The following is a 19,402-nucleotide window of genomic DNA, read 5'->3' on the forward strand; positions in this document are numbered from 1 at the left end:
TGAGCTGTATTGCCGAAAATCGCGCAGATTCCGTTTAGGGTTTAAGAAATCGATTTTAGGGTTCAAGAAATCAATCGAAAATTGTGACTTATAGCCAGAAATCGCGACTATATTCCGTTTAGGGTTCAAGAAATTGAGTTTAAGATTGAATATAGTGTGGAAATTTGCGGGTTCGATCGGAAATCGCACTGTCTCCCTTTGGTTCAAGAAATCGCTTTTTGCCCTAATGAATTTCGATTAAGCGAGGTGAATAGTTAGTGGGGTTTGTTTTGAGAAATTTCAAATTTTAAAAACTTTTATTATTTCTGATTCAGCCCATATATGTTTTAATCTTTTCATTTTAACCTATTTTACGTGTTTAATTAATTCTAATTATGTCACGTCATCTTCTTTAAATTAAAAAAAAAAATAAAAAACAGTTTTAAGGCCATTTTCTTAAATCGAAGCTTGGGATGGCTCTCTCAAAAGTTTGACTAAGGCAAAATTTGGCAAAAGTTTGCCACCCATTTTTCATTGACCCATTTTTCATCCTCTCTGCCCTAAACCCTTTCTTTCTCACTTAAATGTTTGTTTCTGTTCACTTTTCTTTCGACGGAATTTCCAACTTGCAATTCAACTAAACAACAAGAAGGAATCAACGCCACAAAAGAAAGAGAAAGCCAAGATACCCGTCTGGGTTTTCAATAAGGTTTTGTATCTTTTTCTTTTTATGAGGTGAAAAAACAGAGTTCAAGAAATGGGAATATTGTGTGAAGATGTTGTAGTATTAAGTCAAGCCGAGAAGCCAGGTGACTCCATTGTTATTACAATTAATTGTCCCGACAAGACTGGCTTGGGGTGTGATTTGTGCAGGATTATCTTGCTTTTTGGGTTGAGCACCTGTAGAGGAGGTATGCTTTTTTACTTCATTTTTACGGTGGCTGGTTGGTAACGTTACCGGAACAGTACCGTAGTGTTTTTTTTGTTGGGATTTTCTTCATATTTGCTGATTTTTCCTCGTGTTTGTTTCTTTCATTTGGATTGTTGATGTGCCTTCCTGCATCATGTTGTTTTTTTTATTATTTGACTGTTGATGTCTTGATGGTATGATTTTTTAATGTGTATTTGTTATACTTTAGTTTGATGAATTCCTTTCTTTAATAGCATTTTTCCATTTTTGTGATTTGTGGTCCTTTATATAATAATATATTAAAAGCAATGATCCTTTTGTCACGCTTCTCCTTTCTGCCTATCACATGTTTGCGGAAATTCTTCTGTGAATTTTTGCCATACTTTTTTTGTTTTACTTCCTTTTTTAATTCTGCAACTTCTTTCCTTTTCAAGACGATGTAAATAGGAACCAGTGCTGGCTTGTGAAGCTTTTCTTCGTTCACTGGCCAAGGATGCCAAGAAATATTCTTGCACTGTTACTCGCACATATGGTTTAATCCTCATTGGGTGTTATATTGCATATGATTTAATCATGGGTTAAAATGATTTTCAATTTAGCTAGTACATTACTGCGAACAATGAAATTTCTTGCAATTTTAAGACCATAGTGGCACCTGACTACTGCATTTTGAGTATATATCTAATTAGCTGATGCTTTTTTCATCATGTGATGCTTACTTGTAAATAATGTTAAGGCGTTTCTGTGTTATAAAATTATTTCAGGCACAACAGCGGATTGGTGGTCTGTGGGTGTCATTCTATTTGAACTAATTGTCGGCATACCACCCTTCAATGCGGAGCATCCTCAGGTTAATTGCTCCTCAACTGTTATAGTTCAAGTCGTGTTGAATTATTTTCTACCGGTTCGTTGATGTATTTATATTTTCTCAGCATATTCCTTTTAGTGTTTTATTTTTTTTTAATGTTTTTTTGGGGTACATATTTCTTTATTTATTTTTTGATTTGTCCTTATTTTTGAGGTATTATTAGACGAAGAATTCCACATGTTTAAAATCCTTAGTTGATGGGTAGGGACTTATTGTGCTCGGGGTATATTTATTGAGAGGATTAAAACATTAGTTTACATCTTAGTTCCATTTTTTCCCATCGATTCAGTTCTCAGTTTGTCCCAATTCTTATTGTGTGTTTTGATTCCAGCAAATATTTGATAATATTCCGAACCGTAAAATACCCTGGCCTACCGTACCCAATGAAATGAGCGCTGAAGCACAAGATCTTATTGATCAGTAAGAAAATCATTGGTTACTAAGTATTGCTTTCAGACATTTGTGTTGAAATACATACCATCAGGGTATCATATGTGTAATAAGGACTGCTGTATCATCTGATCAATTATTGTTTATAATTATATTAGATATGAATGACCTTAATGTGGCCCTTGTCCAGAAAAACTCAATCATTGAAAATTTATCAGGTAGTATTTTGTTCCTTCGTTGATGCTAAATTGAAATTTCAAAGTGACCTGCCTAAGTTTGATAATCAACTCTTGTTTCGAAGTTTTTATTAATTCCTTTGTATGATATTGGGTTGTGCACCTTTTGTGCTTAGTGGCCTATTATTTGCCTATATCTCTCCTATTTTTTTTTTTTTTTGTCATTATTTATCTAATAAAGATTCTATGAGGCTAACATTGGAAACATGAGAGTCTTCTTTCTTCTTATAGAAATTTCTCAGTTAATCGTGTGTTAGTATGCAATTGACTGTTAAAAATGTCGGCTCATGAAAATGTATATTGGGATTTTTTAAGATTTGATATTTCTTGCTATAACATGCTAGTCTCAAATTCGTTTTATACTTCTGCTAACTTTGTACAACGTGCCTTCTCTTTGAATAAGAGTTAATGTTTGGGTGTAATGCTTACTGGCTAAGATGACTGCTGGTTCTATGAATGTGATAAAGCTTTCTGAAGTTCTTATGTTTTATTTATGTGTCATTAACAGATTATTGACCAAAGATCCACATCATCAGAGCTTGGAGCTGGAGGAGCATCAAGGTGATTGCGTTCTTAGTTAAGTTTTTGTGCTTCTTTGTTCATTATCTTGTAACATCTTTGCTACTTTTCTTAGAAACTGAAATAATGGAAGAGAAATCTATATCATACGGTGAAGCAGCATATCTTCTTCAAGATATCAACTGGGACTCGTTGGCCAGGCAGAGGGTAGTAATTTTCTATTCATTTCTAGATAAGTAGATATATGATGCACTCTTATAACTTAATTCTATTCATTTGTAGATATATGATGCACTCTTAATTTAAGGGGTTTGATTGACCAAACCATGTGAGCTGTCACTTCTCACAGGCTGCATTTACAAAGTTTCCTATTTGTAATTGCTCTTTTGTTATCGGCAATTCTAATGCCCAGAAGGACGGTTTAGATTTCAATCTGGTGGAGCTGCTCAGGAATTCCTGTCTGAAATTGTTCCAGTGGGCCAGTCTAATGATCTGTAAGCTTTGCCACTTATAATTGTTAGTTTTTGAATATCTATTTAGTTGTTTTTGAATGGCTAATTGTGTGAAGCTTGTTTTTGCCCAGCAATCAATTTATCTTTGTTTGAGGTTGATTGATACCTCTTGTGTCATTATTACTTCCTATCAATGTCTATTTTATTGTTGAAATGTAAATAGGAAATAGAATTATTCTCTTTGTAATATAGGAAAAGAATTCATAATAGGAATAGGAAATAGAATTATAATAGGAATGTAACAATTTACTTCCTAGTAGTTTTTTTTTGTTTTTGCTCTAAATTCATTGTACATTTCATTATGAATACACAAGAAAATATTTCTCCACATGGTATCAGAGCCAAGTGTCTGAAATTTCAAATTTTTTTTCTCTTCTCTCTTCTCGGAATTTTTTCCGACAACTGTTCTCCGCAACGATCAGATCTGGTCTAATCACACCAGACTGATCGTCCTTCCCATCGTCGTCATAACCCGATTGATTTCGTCGCCGGCCGCGCTGCCGCGCCCTCACGTGCCGCTCGTTTTTCTGCAAGTGTTCTGTTTTTCTGGCTAGTATTCTGTTTTTTTCCGGGTGCACGTAAGTTTTTGCTTTTCTGTTAGCTTCAAGACACTTTGACCTTCTCATGGATTCCTCAAAATCAGCCTCTCAGTCACCTACAGTGGTTTTCTTTTTTATCTCTCCCTCCCATCACCACTGAGCGATTAATTGGGACTGCTAATTATTCATCTGGGCTGCCTCTGTTGAATTATGTGTATGGTCAAGGTTTGGAGATCACTTGACCACCAAAGCTGCCGATATTACGTCAGATAAGTCTCCTGGACTAAAATGATGCTATGCTGTGTAGTATGTTATGGCAAACTATTGATCCCCCTCTTCACCCTATTTACAAATCTTATCGCTCTTGCGTTATATTTGGAGTCAGGCTAAACTTCTCTATACAAATGACACTCAGCGTTTATATCTGTTGTGTCCAACTTATTCATCTTAAACAACAGAATATGAATATGTCCGACTTCCTTGGTAAGATGGCCTCCCTTAAGACAAATTTAATCTGCTGTTACCTGCTGGTAAATCTGCGGCAGAAGATTTGGCTGAACGACAAGTTCTTTATGATCCTACACTTGTAGCTCTCGGTCCAAATCTTACCCCTGTTCTCGGTCCATATCTTACACTTGTTCAAGATCAAATTCTTTCTGGATCCCACCGTGCCTTCCCTTGATGAAGTGTTTGCCAGATTATTTCGGGTTTCCTCCCCTACTCCTGTGCATTCCCCAAGTGACTCTTCAGTCCTTGTTTCTCATCCCACTCTTTTCGAGAACAGGCGATCGAAGTGGCAGAGAAATCGGCCCAATGTAGTTACTGTCATCGGTGGGGCATACCAGAAGAAATGTTTTAAGTTACACGGTCGACCTCCCCGAGCTGCTAATATTGCTCAGGCTGATCACTCTGATCTTCATTCTGAGTCCTCTACAGTGCCAGCTCAGCCCTCCTTAACTCTCACAGGTACTGATTATGATGAATACTTACAATATCGGCCAGTAAGCAGTCTTCTTCATCTATTGCCTCCGTCGCTCAAACGGTAATTCAGTTGCTTGCCTTTCTCATCTTCTGCTTTAAGACCTTGGTCCTAGACAGGTGCCTCAGTCATATTTCTGGTAACCCTCTGTTTACTTACTCAGATTACAAATAATGTATCTTTACCTCCTGTTACTTTAGCCAATGGGTCTAAAGCGGTTCAAGCTATTGGATGTGCAAAACCCCTCCCCTCCCTTAGCATTAGACTCTGTGCTTTATATTCCCAATGTCCATTAATCTCTTGTCTGTTAGTAAACTCCCGCTCCTTAAATGCTCTATTCGTTTGATACTGACTCTGTTGTATACAGGATCGCGACACGGGACAGATGATTGGCACAGGACGTGAGTCACGGTCTCTATCATCTCCATATCCCATCTATAGCATGCATTGTCTCCGAGTCTCCAGATCTCCTTCATAATCGTTTGGGCCATCCTAGTCTTTCCAAACTTCGAAAATGATCCCAGGTCTATCTACATTATCATCTTTGAGTTGTAGTCGTGTCAGCTTGGAAAGCATACTCGTAGTTCTTTCCAAAGCGTGTCAATAAACGAGTTGCGTCCCCCTTTGATGTTAGTGCATTCAGATGGGTGGTCCTTGTCGTGTTAACTCTACTTAGGATTCAAATATTTGTTACATTTATTGATGACTATTCCCGTTGCACTTGGTTATTTCTTATGCGCTCTCGTTCTGAATTATTTTCCATATTTTTATCATTTTGTGCTGAAATTAAGACTCAACACAATACTACCATTCGTATATTACGAAGTGATAATGCTGTGAATATTTCTCTGTTTCCTTTACTAAATCCATGACATCTCAGGAATTCTTCATCAGTCTTCTTGTGCTTATGGTCCCCAACGAATGGCATTGCTGAGTGTAAATAGACATCTCATTGAAACTGCTCGCACTCTTCTTTTACATAGCCACGTCCCTTTCCGGTTTTGGCTGACGCGGTTCTAACCGCCTGTTACTTAATAAACCGTATACCTTCTTCTGTCTTACAAGACCAGGTTGCCACACTCCATATTATTCCCTGATACTCCATTATTTTCTCTCCCCCGCGTGTCTTTGGGAGCACCTGTTTTGTTCACATTTTCCCTCTTGGTCAGGATAACTGTCAGCCAAGTCACGAATGTTATTTCTTAGGTTATTCACGTCTCAGAAGGGCTACAAGTGTTATTCTCCCGCCACACATCGCTACTTCATCTCTGCTGATGTTACGTTCTTTGAGTTTTCTCCATTTTTTTTCCTCACCTCCAGTGGAGTCTGATACGGTAGTGGATGTTCTAACCAATTCCAACGTCTGTCCCACATTCTTCTGTTTCGATACCTGTCACTACTAAATACCACTCTTCCTGTCGACAATAGTCTTGTTCCTTTTACAGGTGATCCTGATGTTCCCGCTGCCATTCCTGAGATCCTGTTACTGCAGGTCCTGTGCCCGATTCCTCCAATGCCATGGTCCTGTCTCCAGCTGATCAGTTTCCCATTGCTATTCGTAAAGGTATGCGGTCTACACGCAACCCTCATCCCATCTACAATTTTTTGAGTTATCATCGTTTATATCCTTCATATTATGCCTTTGTCTCCACCTTCTCATCTGTTCTGTTCCTTGCAATGTTCATGAGGTACTTTCTCACCTCGGGTGGCGTCAGGCAATGTTTAAGAAATGTCTGCTTTGCACATAATCATACTTGGAGTTAGTTTCCTTACCTCCGGTCATTCGACTGTTGGTTGTCGATGGATTTACACTGTTAAGGTGGTCCAGATGTAAGGTTAATCGGCTGAAAGCCCGTTTGGTGCCAAGGGATACACTCAGATCTATGGGATAGTTATTTTGACACTTTTTCTCCTGTTGCTAAGATGTCTTCCGTTCGGTTGTTCTTTGCTATGGCTGCCATTCGAACTGGCCTATGCATCTTGGATATTATAATGCTTTTCTTAATGGTGAACTTCAGGAAGATATTTATGGAGCAACCTCCTGGTTTTGTTGCCAGGGGGAGTCTGGTTTGGTATGTAAACTTCGTCGTTCTCTATATGGTCTAAAACAGTCTCCTCGTGCTTGGTTTGGACGTTAGCACAGTTATCCAAGAGTTTGGTATGATTCGATGTGAGTCTGTCACTCTATTTTCTATAGACATACATCATCAGGGCAGTGTATCTATCTGTTTTCTATGTCGATGAATTGTTATTACAGGAAGTGATCAAGATGGCATGACAGTTGAAGCAACACTTTTTCAAACACTTCAGACGAAAGACTTAGGGCTACTCAATACTTTCTTGGCATAGAAGTTGCTCAGTCTAAATCTGGTATTGTTATTTCTCAGAGAAGTATGTACTGGATATTCTAGAGGAAACAGGGATGTCAGATGCAGACCAATAGACTCTCCTATGGATCCTAATTTAACTTTCACCTGGCAGGGGGAGCCTTTTACTGATCTTGAAAGGTATTGAAGACTTGTTGGAAAACTTAACTATCTTACTATCACACACCGGATATTTCTTTTTCTGTCAGTGTTGTGAGTCAGTTCCTTCAAACTCGTGTGATAGTCATTGGATGCAGTTGTCGCGATTTTGAGGTATATCAAGGGAGCACCAGGTAGAGGCTTACTGTATGAAATAAGGGCCATTCGCTATTGTCGGATATTCAGATGCTGATTGGCAGGTTCTCCATCTGATAGACTTTCTACCTCAGGATTTTGTGCTCTTGTTGGAGGAAACCTAGTTTCATGGAAAAGTAAGAAACAAGCAGTTGTTGCAAGGTCAAGTGCTGAAGCAGAGTATTGTGCATGGCCTTAGCCACTTGTGAGCTGGTTGGTTAAAACAACTATCAAGAGTTGAGATTTGTCGAAGTATCACAATGAAGTTACTCTGTGATAATCGGTTACCCTTCATATTGTTTCAAATCCAGTGTTTCATGAGAGCCTAAACACATAGAAATTGATTGTCACTTTGTTCGAGAGAAAGTTCTATCAGGGTTATTGCAACTAGTTATGTCAATTCCAACGAACAGTTAGCAAACATCCTCACTAAGTCTCTCAAAGTTTCTCCTGTTGACTTATTTGTAACAGCTTGGTGCATATGACTTATATGCTCCAGCTTGAGAGGAGTGTTGAAATGTAAATAGAAATAGAATTATTCTCTTTGTAATATAGGAAATAGAATTATATGACTAAACACATAGAAATTGATTGTCACTTTTGTTTGAGAAAAGTTCTATCAGGGTGTATTGCAACTAGTTATGTCAATTCCAAACCAGTTCGCAACCCCCTCACTAAGTCTCTCAAAGGTTCTCGTGTTGACTTTATTTGTAACAAGCTTGGTGCATATGACTTATATGCTCCAGCTTGAGGGGGAGTGTTGAAATGTAAAATAGGAAATAGAATTATTCTCTTTGTAATATAGGAAATAGAATTATTCTCATTGTAATATAAGAAATAAAATTATAATAGGAATAGGAAATAGAATTATAATAGGAATGTAACAATTTACTTCCTATATTAGTTTTTTGTTTTTGCTATAAATTCATTGTACATTTCATTATGAATACACAAGAAAATATTTCTCCACATTATTTATGTCAAATCTTTTATCTTCTTTAAGTTGTTCTCCCCAAAATTTGCAGCCCCCTCTATTTATATTTCCATTTAATTCATCATTGTCAATGTTAGTTTTGTTCTAACCAGGGATAAGGCAGGCTGATAATTAATTTTTTAAAAGAAAAAACTCAATTTCAAGGCATTTACCTGCCTAATAACATGTCATATAAAGTCTGATTGTTCATATGCTTGCAAAGTTTCTATTCGCATTAACATCTTGTTCTTTAAATTTTATCTTAGTAACTCTTTTTAAGTGCATGTATTTATTTGGCTAACATATTTTTTTCACGATATAATTTGGTACTGGACTACTGGTTGACTTATGTGAAGCTTATCCTTACGGTGAATTATCTTTCTCTCCCTAACTTTTTTCATTAACCACGTGCAGGTGATGTTGCTGCCCTAGGTTGGTGGGATTTGTTTATAAATTTTGGGCAAAATTTAGTGGTCTTTATAGCAATGTTTGATGATTGAAGTTATCTTTTTGTGTCTATATGAGTGTTGGAATGATTATGTATATACTTTGACAGTAATATGAAAATCCCATTCATCTGTTTCCAGATTCTACTTTTTATGCATTTAGAGGTATTATATATTTCAGAAGTGCCTATCTGTGGATAAGTTTAGTAGCTTTTTATGAGTTCTAAAGTTAAAGTGCTTCTCTGGGCTTTGCCATAGTCATTAAGAAAATATCTATTTTTAGGAACTATGTTTTTGCCATATTAACAGAGCAGGATTGAAATAAAAGAATAGCTTGGCCCTTGTCCCTTGCTTTTGTACTATTCTCCAGAACTTGATTTCTGATTCAATATAGTGCATTTACTTTGGCATGAGTCCTAATATACTTGTGAATTTTTGCAGTCTTAATCCATTTTGGCTTATTGGAGTTGGATTGTCAGTTTAGACCGTAGCTGCAGTAGGTTGTGGTTTTTCAAGGGATTTCTGGTCCATTACAATTAGGGCTGTGCAAAAAAAACCGGTAACCGAACTGAACTTGAATTTTCGGGTAATTTTCATAAGATACTCGAATTTTTGGTTCGGGTATTAGTTATTTAATTTTAGAAAACCGGGTACCCAATATCCGGTTTTATTAAAAAAAAAAAAAAAAACAACATGCAGTCGCGCAGACTTTCAATTTTCAAAGGCAAAAGGCAAAAGTCTCAAATCTGAAACAAGTCTGAAATCCCTTATGCCCTAAAACTAAAACTCGTCATTGCGTTAACTTCAAGTACTCAAGTCCTGCAGGACCTGCACACAAGCGCACAGCCGCACTCAAACTCATCTCTCTCGCTCTCAAATTCAGATTCTCGCCTTCTCTAGTCTCAGTCTACATCTGCACTGCACAGTCGCACTCAATACTCATCTCTCTCACTCTCAAATTCTCCAATCTCAGTCTGCATCTGCACCACACAACCACACTCATCTCTGTCACTCTCAACAGCCGCACTCATCTCTCTCTCTCAAATTCTCCCGTCTGCATTTGCAGTCTTCACTCTCCACTAAAGTCTAAATCAAATTCGGGTATCCGCAAAACCGGATCGGTTAGCCGGTACCCGAATATTCGGGTACCCGATTTTTGGTTAAAACCTGAGCGAGTTTCCGGTTTTGCACAGTCCTAATTACAATCTGCTGCATGTAAGTTGGTGACTTATGCCCTTATCTTCCTTCAATTTTATTATTGATTTATTTAATTCAACAAATTAACTAGTATTATATCATTGTTGTCTCTCCAGGCTAGTTGGTGTAGGGGAGGCTTCATTTATTAGTCTTGCAGCCCCATTTATTGATGATAATCCTCCAGTTTCCCGGGTTGTATTTCTTTAAAAAATTTCCAACTAAAGAAGTAGCTGTTTTAATGCATATCTAGCTTCTGAAGAATGATTACAAATAAAATTATAAAATGAATGAAGCTTTATTCCTGTACATATACTATTGTTCAATTTCGTTTACTAAATTAATTGAAAGATTGTTGAATGTTTAATTTTATTGTTGAATTGTGATAGTCGTTGTTGGTTGATGAATATTACGAAGAATTTTCATTCCATTATTCCATTATTTAATGGGTAATAATTAGGTAAATAAACTAATTACAAAATAAAAATATTTAAAAAAACTCCTTGACAGTTTCAAGTTATCAAAGATGGAAAATTATTATTAATAAAATTATTATTATTATTATTATTATTCAATTTAATTTATCATTATTATTTTTTTGTTAAAAACTTTGGACAATTAGAAGACTGTTAAGAATTGGTTAAATCTTTGACGAGTTATAACTATCAAGAATCTGTTAAGAAATTCTTGACAGTTCAATAACGGTTACCACCATTTCTGGGTGAAAAACTGTCAAGAAATGTGTGTATCGCCAATTCTGAATGCCGGAAAGGACGGGTTATGATTTTCAATCTGGTGGAGGCTGCTCAGGAATTCCTGTCTGAAATTGTTTCCAGTGTGGCCAGTCTAATGAATTGTAGCTTTGCCACTTATAATTGTTAGTTTTGAATATCTATTTAGTTTTTTTTCGAATGGCTAAATTGTGTGACAGCTTGTTTTTGCCAGCAATCAATTTATTTTGTTTGGGTTGATTGATACCTCTTGTGTCATTATTATCCTTATCAGTCTATTTATTTGTTGAAATGTAAAATAGGAAATAGAATTATTCTCTTTGTAATATAGGAAATGAATTATAATAGAAGATAGGAAATAGTAATATAATAGGAAATGAACAATTTACTTCCTAGATTAGTTTTTTTTTTTTGCTATAAATCTCTGTATTTCATTATGAATACACAAGAAAATTTCTCACTGGTATCAGAGCAAGTGTCTGAAATTTCAAATTTTTTTTCTTCTTTCTTCTTCGGAATTGTTTCCGACAACTGTTCTCCGGCAACGATCAGAATCTGGTCTAATCACACCAGCTGATCTGTCTTCCCTCGTCGTCATAACCGAGTGATTTCGTCGCGGCGCCGCTGCACGCGCCCTCAGTGCGCGTTTTTCTGGCAAGTGTTCTGTTTTTCTGGCTAGTATTCTGTTTTCCGGTGCACGTAAGTTTTTGCGTTTATGTAGCTTCAAGACACTTTGACCTTCTCATGGATTCCTCAAATCAGCCTCCCGTCATACCAAGTGGTTTTTCTCTTTTTATCTCCTCCCATCACCACTGAGCGATAATTGGACTGCTAATTATTCATCATGGGCGTGCCTCTGTTGAATTATGGTGTAGGTCAAGGTTTGGAGGACACTTGACCACCAAAGCTGCCGATATTACGTCAGATAAGTCTTCCTGACTAAAATTGATGCTATGCTGTTGTGTATGTATGGCAAACTATTGATCCCCCTCACCCTATTACAAATCTTATCGCTCTTGCGTTAATATTTGGAGTCAGGCTAAACTCTCTATACAAATGACACTCAGCGTTTATATTCTGTTGTGTCAACTTAGTTCATCTTAAACAACAGAATATGAATATGTCGGACTTCCTTGGTAATGGCCCTCCTAAGACAGAATTTAATCTGCTGTTACCTGCTGGAATCTGCGGCAGAAAGATTTGGTGAACGGGACAAGTTCTTATGATCCTGACACTTGTAGTCTGGTCAAATTTACCCCTGTTCTCGGTCCATATCTTACACATTGTTCAAGATCAAATTCTTTCTGGATAACCGTGCCTTCCTTGATGAGTGTTTGCCAGATATTTTCGGGTTTCCTCCCCTATACTGTGCATTCCCCAAGTGACTCTTCGCCTTGTTTCTCAGTCCCACTCTTTTCGAGAACAGGGCGATCGAAGTGGCAGAGGAAATCGGCCCGTGTAGTTACTGTCATCGGTGGGGGCCATACAGGAGAAATGTTTTTAGTTACACGGTCGACCTACCGGTGCTAAGGCTATATTGCTCAGGCTGATCCTCTGATCTCATTCTGAGTCCTCTACAGTGCCAGCTCAAGCCCTCCTTAACTCTCACAGGTACTGATTATGATGAATATTACATATCAGGCCAGTAAGCAGTCTCTTCATCTATGCCTCCGTCGCTCAAACGGGTAATTCAGTTGCTTGCTTTCAATCTTCTGCTTTAAGACTTGGGTCCTAGATTCAGGTGCCTCAGATCATATTTCTGGTAACCCTCGTTTACTTACTCAATTACAATAATGTATCTTTACCTCCTGTTACTTTAGCAAGGGTCTAAAGCGATGTTCAAGTATTGATGTGCAAAACCCCTCCCTCCTTAGCATTGACTCTGTGCTTTATATCCAAATGTCCATTTAATCTCTTCTCTGTTAGTAAACTTACCCGCTCTTAATTGTCTATTCGTTTTGATACTGACTCGTTGTTACAGGATCGCGACACGGGACAGATGATTGGACAGGACGTGAGTCACAGGGTCTCTATCATCTCCATATCCCATCTATAGCATGCATTGTCTCCGAGTCTCCAGATTCTTCATAATCGTTTGTGCCATCCTAGTCTCCAAACTTCGAAAATGATCCCAGGTCTATCTACATTATATCCTTGAGTTGTGAGTCGTGTCAGCTTGGAAAGCATACTCGTAGTTTTTTCCAAAGCGTGTCACAAAACGAGTTGCGTCCCTTTGAGTTAGTGCATTCAGAGGGGGGGTCCTTGTCGTGTTAACTCTACTTTAGGATTCAAATTATTTGTTACATTTATTGTGATATTTCCCGTGGCACTTGGTTATTTCTTATGCGCTTCGTTCTGATTATTTTCCATATTTTTATCATTTTGTGCTGAAATTAAGACTCAACACAATACTACCATTCGTATATTCGAAGTGACATGATAGCTTGTGAATATTCTCTGATTCCTTTACTAAATTCATGAATCTCAGGGAATTCTTCATCAGTCTGTCTTGTGCTTATGGTCCCAACAGAAAATGGCATTGCTGAGGTGAATAACAAATAGAATCTCATTGAAACTGCTCGCACTCTTCTTTTACATAGCCACGTCCCTTTCCGGTTTTGGGCTGACGGGTTCTAACCGTGTAATAAAAACGTTAACCTTCTTTGTCTTACAAGACAGGTTGCCATCCATATTATTCCCTGATACTCCATTATTTTCTCTTCCCCCGCGTGTCTTTGGGAGCACTGTTTTGTTCACATTTCCCTCTGGTCAGGATAAACTGTCAGCCAAGTCTACGAAATGTTTTTCTTAGGGTATTCACGTCTTCAGAAGGGCTACAAGTGTTATTCTCCCGCCACACATCGCTACTTATCTCTGCTGATGTTACGTTCTTTGAGTTTTTCATTTTTTCCTCATCCTCAGGAGTCTGATACGGTAGTGGGGTGTTTCTACCAATTCCATACGTGCTTTCCCCCCATTCTCTGTTCGATACCTCAGTCTACTACTAATACACTCTTCCTGTCGACAATAGTCTGTTCCTTTTACAGGTGATCCTGATGTTCCCGTGCCATTCCTGAGATCCCTTATATGAGGTCCTGTGCCCGATTCCTCCAATGCCATGGTCCTGTCTCCAGCTGATCAGTTTCCCATTGCTATTCGTAAAGGTATGCGGTCTACACGCAACCTCATCCCATCTACAATTTTTGAGTTATCATCGTTATATCTTCATATTATGCCTTGTCTCCACCTTCTCATCTGTTTCTGTTCCTTGCAATGTTCATGAGGTACTTTCTCACCTCGGGTGGCGTCAGGCAATGGTGAAGAAATGTCTGCTTTGCATCATAATCATACTGGAGTTAGTTTCCTTACCTCCGGGTCATTCGACTGTTGGTTGTCGATGGATTTACACTGTTAAGGTTGGTCCAGATGGTAAGGTTGATCGGTGAAAGCGTTTGGTGGCCAAGGGATACACAGATCTATGGGATAGATTTTTTGACACTTTTCTCCTGTTGCTAAGATGTCTTCCGTTCGGTGTTCTTTGCTATGGCTGCCATTCGAACTGGCCTATGCATCAATTGGATATTATAGCTTTTCTAATGGTGAACTTCAGGAGATATTTATATGGAGCAACCTCTGGTTTTGTTGCTCAGGGGGAGTCGTGTTGGTATGTAAACTCGTCGTTCTCTATATGGTCTAAAACAGTCTCCTCGGTGCTGGGTTGGACGATTTAGCACAGTATCCAGAGTTTGGTATGATTCGATGTGAGTCTGATCACTCTATTTTCTATAGACATACATCATCAGGGCAGGATTCTATTGGTTGTTATGTCGATGATATTGTTATTACAGGAAGTGATCAAGATGGCATGAACAGTTGAAGCAACACTTGTTCAAACACTTTCAGACGAAAGACTTAGGGCTACTCAGATACTTTCTTGGCATAGAAGTGCTCAGTCTAAAATTGGTATTGTATTTCTCAGAGGAAGTATGTACGGATATTCTAGAGGAAACAGGGATGTCAGATTGCAGACCAATAGACTCTCCTCTGGATCCTAATTTAAAACTTTCACCTGGACAGGGGAGCCTTTACTGATCTTGAAAGGTATTGAAGACTGTGTGGAAAACTTAACTATTACTATCACACGCAGGATATTTCTTTTTCGTCAGGTGTGTGAGTCAGTTCCTTCAAATCGTGTGTAGTCATTGGATGCAGTTGTCCGGATTTTGAGGTATATCAAGGAGCACCAGGTAGAGGCTTACTGTATGAAAATAAGGGCCATTCGCATATTGTCGGATATTCAGATGCTGATTGGGCAGGTTCTCCATCTGTAGACGTTCTACCTCAGGATTTTGTGCTCTTGTTGGAGGAAACCTAGTTTATGGAAAGTAAGAAACAAGCAGTTGTTGCAAGGTCAAGTGCTGAAGAAGAGTATTGTGCAATGGCTTAGCCACTTGTGAGCTGGTTTGGTTAAAACAACTATTCAGAGAGTTGAGATTTGTCGAAGTATCCAAATGAAGTTACTCTGTGATAATCGGTTACCCTTCATATTGTTTCAAATCCAGTGTTTCATGAGAGGACTAAACAATAGAAATTGATTGTCACTTTGGTCGAGAGAAAGTTATCAGGGTGTATTGCAACTAGTTATGTCAATTCCACGAACAGTTAGCAAACACCTCACTAAGTCTCTCAAAGGTTCTCCTGTTGACTTTATTTGTAACAGCTTGGTGCATATGACTTATATGCTCCAGCTTGAGAGGGAGTGTTGAAATGTAAATAGAAATGATATTCTTCTTGTATTAGGAAAGATTATATGACTAAACACATAGAAATTGATTGTCACTGTTGAGAGAAAGTTCTATCAGGGTGTATTGCAACTAGTTATGTCAATTCCAAGACCAGTTAGCAAACATCCTCACTAAGTCTCTCAAAGGTTCTCGTGTTGACTTTTTTGTAACAAGTGGTGCATATGACTATATGCTCAGCTTGAGAGGGAGTGTTGAAATGTTAAATAGGAAATGAATTATTCTCTTGTAATATAGGAAATAGGAATTTATAATAGATGTGTTTTGATTCCAGCAAATATTTGATAATATTCCGAACCGTAAAATACCCTGGCCTACCGTACCCAATGAAATGAGCGCTGAAGCACAAGATCTTATTGATCAGTAAGAAAATCATTGGTTACTAAGTATTGCTTTCAGACATTTGTGTTGAAATACATACCATCAGGGTATCATATGTGTAATAAGGACTGCTGTATCATCTGATCAATTATTGTTTATAATTATATTAGATATGAATGACCTTAATGTGGCCCTTGTCCAGAAAAACTCAATCATTGAAAATTTATCAGATAGTATTTTGTTCATTAGTTGATGCTAAATTGAAATTTCAAAGTGACCTGCCTAAGTTTGATAATCAACTCTTGTTTCGAAGTTTTTATTAATTCCTTTGTATGATATTGGGTTGTGCACCTTTTGTGCTTAGTGGCCTATTATTTGCCTATATCTCTCCTATTTTTTTTTTTTTTTGTTCATTAATTTATCTAATAAAGATTCTATGGAGGCTAACATTGGAAAACATGAGAGTCTTCTTTCTTCTTAATAGAAATTTCTCAGTTAAATCGTGTGTTAGTATGCAATTGACTGTTAAAAATGTCGGCTCATGAAAATGTATATTAGGGAATTTTTAAGATTGATGATTTCTTGCCTATAACATGCTATGTCTCAAATTCGTTTTATTACTTCTGCTAACTTTGTACAACGTGCCTTCTCTTTGAATAAGAGTTAATGTTTGGGTGTAATGCTTACATGGCTAAGATAGACTGCTGGTTCTATGAATGTGATAAAGCTTTCTGAAGTATCTTATGGTTATTTATGTGTCAATTTTACAGATTATTGACCAAAGATCCACATCAGAGACTTGGAGCTGGAGGAGCATCAGAGGTGATTGCGGTTCTTAGTTAAAGTTTTTGTGCTTCTTTGTTCATTATCTTGTAATTCATCTTTGCTACTTTTCTTAGAAACTGAAATAATGGAAGAGAAATCTTATCATACAGGTGAAGCAGCATATCTTCTTCAAAGATATCAACTGGGACACGTTGGCCAGGCAGAGGGTAGTAATTTTCTATTCATTTCTAGATAAGTAGATATATGATGCACTCTTATAACTTAATTTTCTATTCATTTGTAGATATATGATGCACTCTTATAATTTAAGGGGTTTGATTGACCAAACCATGTGAGCTGTCACTTCTCACAGGCTGCATTTACAAAAGTTTCCTATTTTGTAATTGCTCTTGTGGGATCGGAATTATAATGCAAGCGAAGACGGTATGCTTAATCTGGTGGAGTGCTCAGGATCCTGTCTGAAATTGTTCCAGTGGGCCAGCTGCTAATGAATCGTAAGCTTGCCACTTATATGTGTTTTTTGAATATCTATTTAGTGTTTTTTCGAATGGCTAAATTGTGTGAAGCTGTTTTTGCCCCAGCATCAATTTATTCTTGTTTGAGGTTGATTGATACCTTTGTGTCATTATTACTTCTATCAGGTCTATTTTATGTGAAAGTAAAATAGGAAATAGAATTATTCTCTTTGTAATATAGGAAAGAATTATAATAGGAATAGGAAAGAATATATAGGAACATGTAACATTTACTTCAGATTAGTTTTTGTTTTTTGCATAAAATCATTGTACATTCATTATGAATACACAAGAAAAATTTCTCCACATGGTATCAGAGCCAAGTGTCTGAAATTTCAAATTTTTTTTTCTCTTCGTCTCTTTCTCGGAATTTTTTCCGACAACTGTTATCGCGGCAACGTCAGAACTGGTATCTAATCACACCAGACTGACGCTTCCCATCGTCGTCATAACCCGAGTGATTTCGTCGCGGCCGCCGTGCACGCGCCCTCACGTGCGCTCGTTTTTTGGCAAGGTTCTTTTTCTGGCTAGTATTCTGTTTTTCCGGTGCACTAAGTTTTTGCTTTCGTTAGCTTCAGACACTTTGACCTTCTCATGGATTCCTCAAATCAGCCTCTCAGTCACATACAAGTGGTTTTTCTTTTTTATCTCTCCCTCCCTCAACCACTGAGCGATTAATTGGACTGCCAATTATTCATCAGGGCTGCCTCTGTTGAATTATGGTGTATGGGTCAAGGTTGGAGGATCACTTGACCACCAACAGCTGCCGATATACGTCAGATAAGTCTTCCTGGACTAAAATTGATGCTATGCTGTGTGTAGTATGTTATGGCCACTATTGATCCCCCTCTCACCCTATTTACAAATCTTATCGCTCTTGCGTTAATATTTGGAGTCAGGCTAAACTTCTCTATACAAATACACTCAGCGTTTATATTCTTGTGTCCAACTTAGTTCCTCTAAACAACAGAATATGAATATGTCGGACTTCCTTGTAATGGCCTCCCTTAAGACAGAATTTAATCTGCTGTTATGCTGGTAATCTGCGCAGAAGATTTGGCTGAACGGGACAAGTTCTTTATGATCCTGACACTTGTAGCTCTCGGTCCAAATCTACCTGTTCGCGGTCCATATCTTACACTTGTTCAAGATCAAATTCTTTCTGGATCCACCGTGCCTTCCCTTGATGAATGTTTGCCAGATATTTTCGGGTTTCCTCCCCTATACTGTGCATTCCCAAGTGACTCTTTCAGTCTTGTTTCTCAGTCCCACTCTTTTCGAGAACAGGCGATCGAAGTGGCAGAGGAAATCGGCCCAAGTGTAGTTACTGTATCGGTGGGGGCATACCAGAGAGAAATGTTTAAGTTACACGGTCGACCTACCCGAGCTGCTAATATGCTAGGCTGATCACTCTGATCTTCATCTGAGTCCTCTACAGTGCCAGCTCACCCTCCTTAACTCTCACAGTACTGATTATGAGAATACTTACAATTCGGCCAGTAAGCAGTCTTCTCTATTGCCTCGTCGCTCAAACGGGTATTCAGTTGCTTGCCTTTCTCAATCTTCTGCTTTAAGACCTTGGGTCCTAGATTCAGGTGCCTCAGATCATATTCTGGTAACCCTCGTTTACTTACTCAGATTACAAATAATGTATCTTTACCTCCTGTTACTTTAGCCAATGGTCTAAAGCCGATGTTCAAGCTATTGGATGTGCAAAACCCTCCCTCCCTTAGCATTAGACTCTGTGCTTATATTCCCAAATGTCCATTAATCTCTTGTCTGTTAGACTTACCCGCTCCTTAATGCTCTATTCTTTGATCTGACTCTGTTGTTATACAGGATCGCGACACGGGACAGATGATTGGCACAGGACGTGAGTCACAGGGTCTATATCTCCATATCCCATCTATAGCATGCATTGTCTCCGAGTCTCAGATCCTTCATAAATCTGGGCACTGTTCTTTCCAAACTTCGAAAATGATCCAGGTCTATCTACATTATCATCCTTGAGTTGTGAGTCGTGGTCAGCTTGGAAGCATACT

The 19,402-nt window shown here is 38.1% G+C and overlaps 1 protein-coding gene and 1 long non-coding RNA gene across 3 annotated transcripts; both read left to right on the forward strand.

The window, feature by feature from the left end:
* Positions 1-462: 462 nt before the first annotated feature.
* LOC116118016 (ACT domain-containing protein ACR10-like) lies at positions 463-17,246 on the forward strand. 2 transcript variants are annotated; one of them, XM_031404004.1, is made up of 5 exons: positions 463-890; positions 1,654-1,739; positions 16,830-16,881; positions 16,995-17,051; positions 17,129-17,246. In XM_031404004.1, the coding sequence occupies exons 1-5, from the start codon at positions 737-739 to the stop codon at positions 17,134-17,136; spliced, it is 357 nt and encodes a 118-aa protein (XP_031259864.1). In that variant the 5' UTR covers positions 463-736; the 3' UTR covers positions 17,137-17,246. The 2 variants fall into 2 exon arrangements, with proteins under 2 accessions (XP_031259864.1, XP_031259865.1); XM_031404005.1 differs by lacking the exon at positions 17,129-17,246 and adding an exon at positions 17,085-17,105.
* Positions 3,344-10,467, forward strand: LOC116118017. The gene is made up of 3 exons (XR_004126073.1): positions 3,344-3,396; positions 9,453-10,226; positions 10,325-10,467. It is a non-coding gene; the product is annotated as an uncharacterized LOC116118017 (long non-coding RNA).
* Positions 17,247-19,402: the final 2,156 nt, after the last annotated feature.

Source organism: Pistacia vera, unplaced genomic scaffold (genome assembly GCF_008641045.1).
Source record: "Pistacia vera cultivar Batoury unplaced genomic scaffold, PisVer_v2 Contig829, whole genome shotgun sequence".
NCBI classification, from domain to species: Eukaryota; Viridiplantae; Streptophyta; class Magnoliopsida; order Sapindales; family Anacardiaceae; genus Pistacia; species Pistacia vera.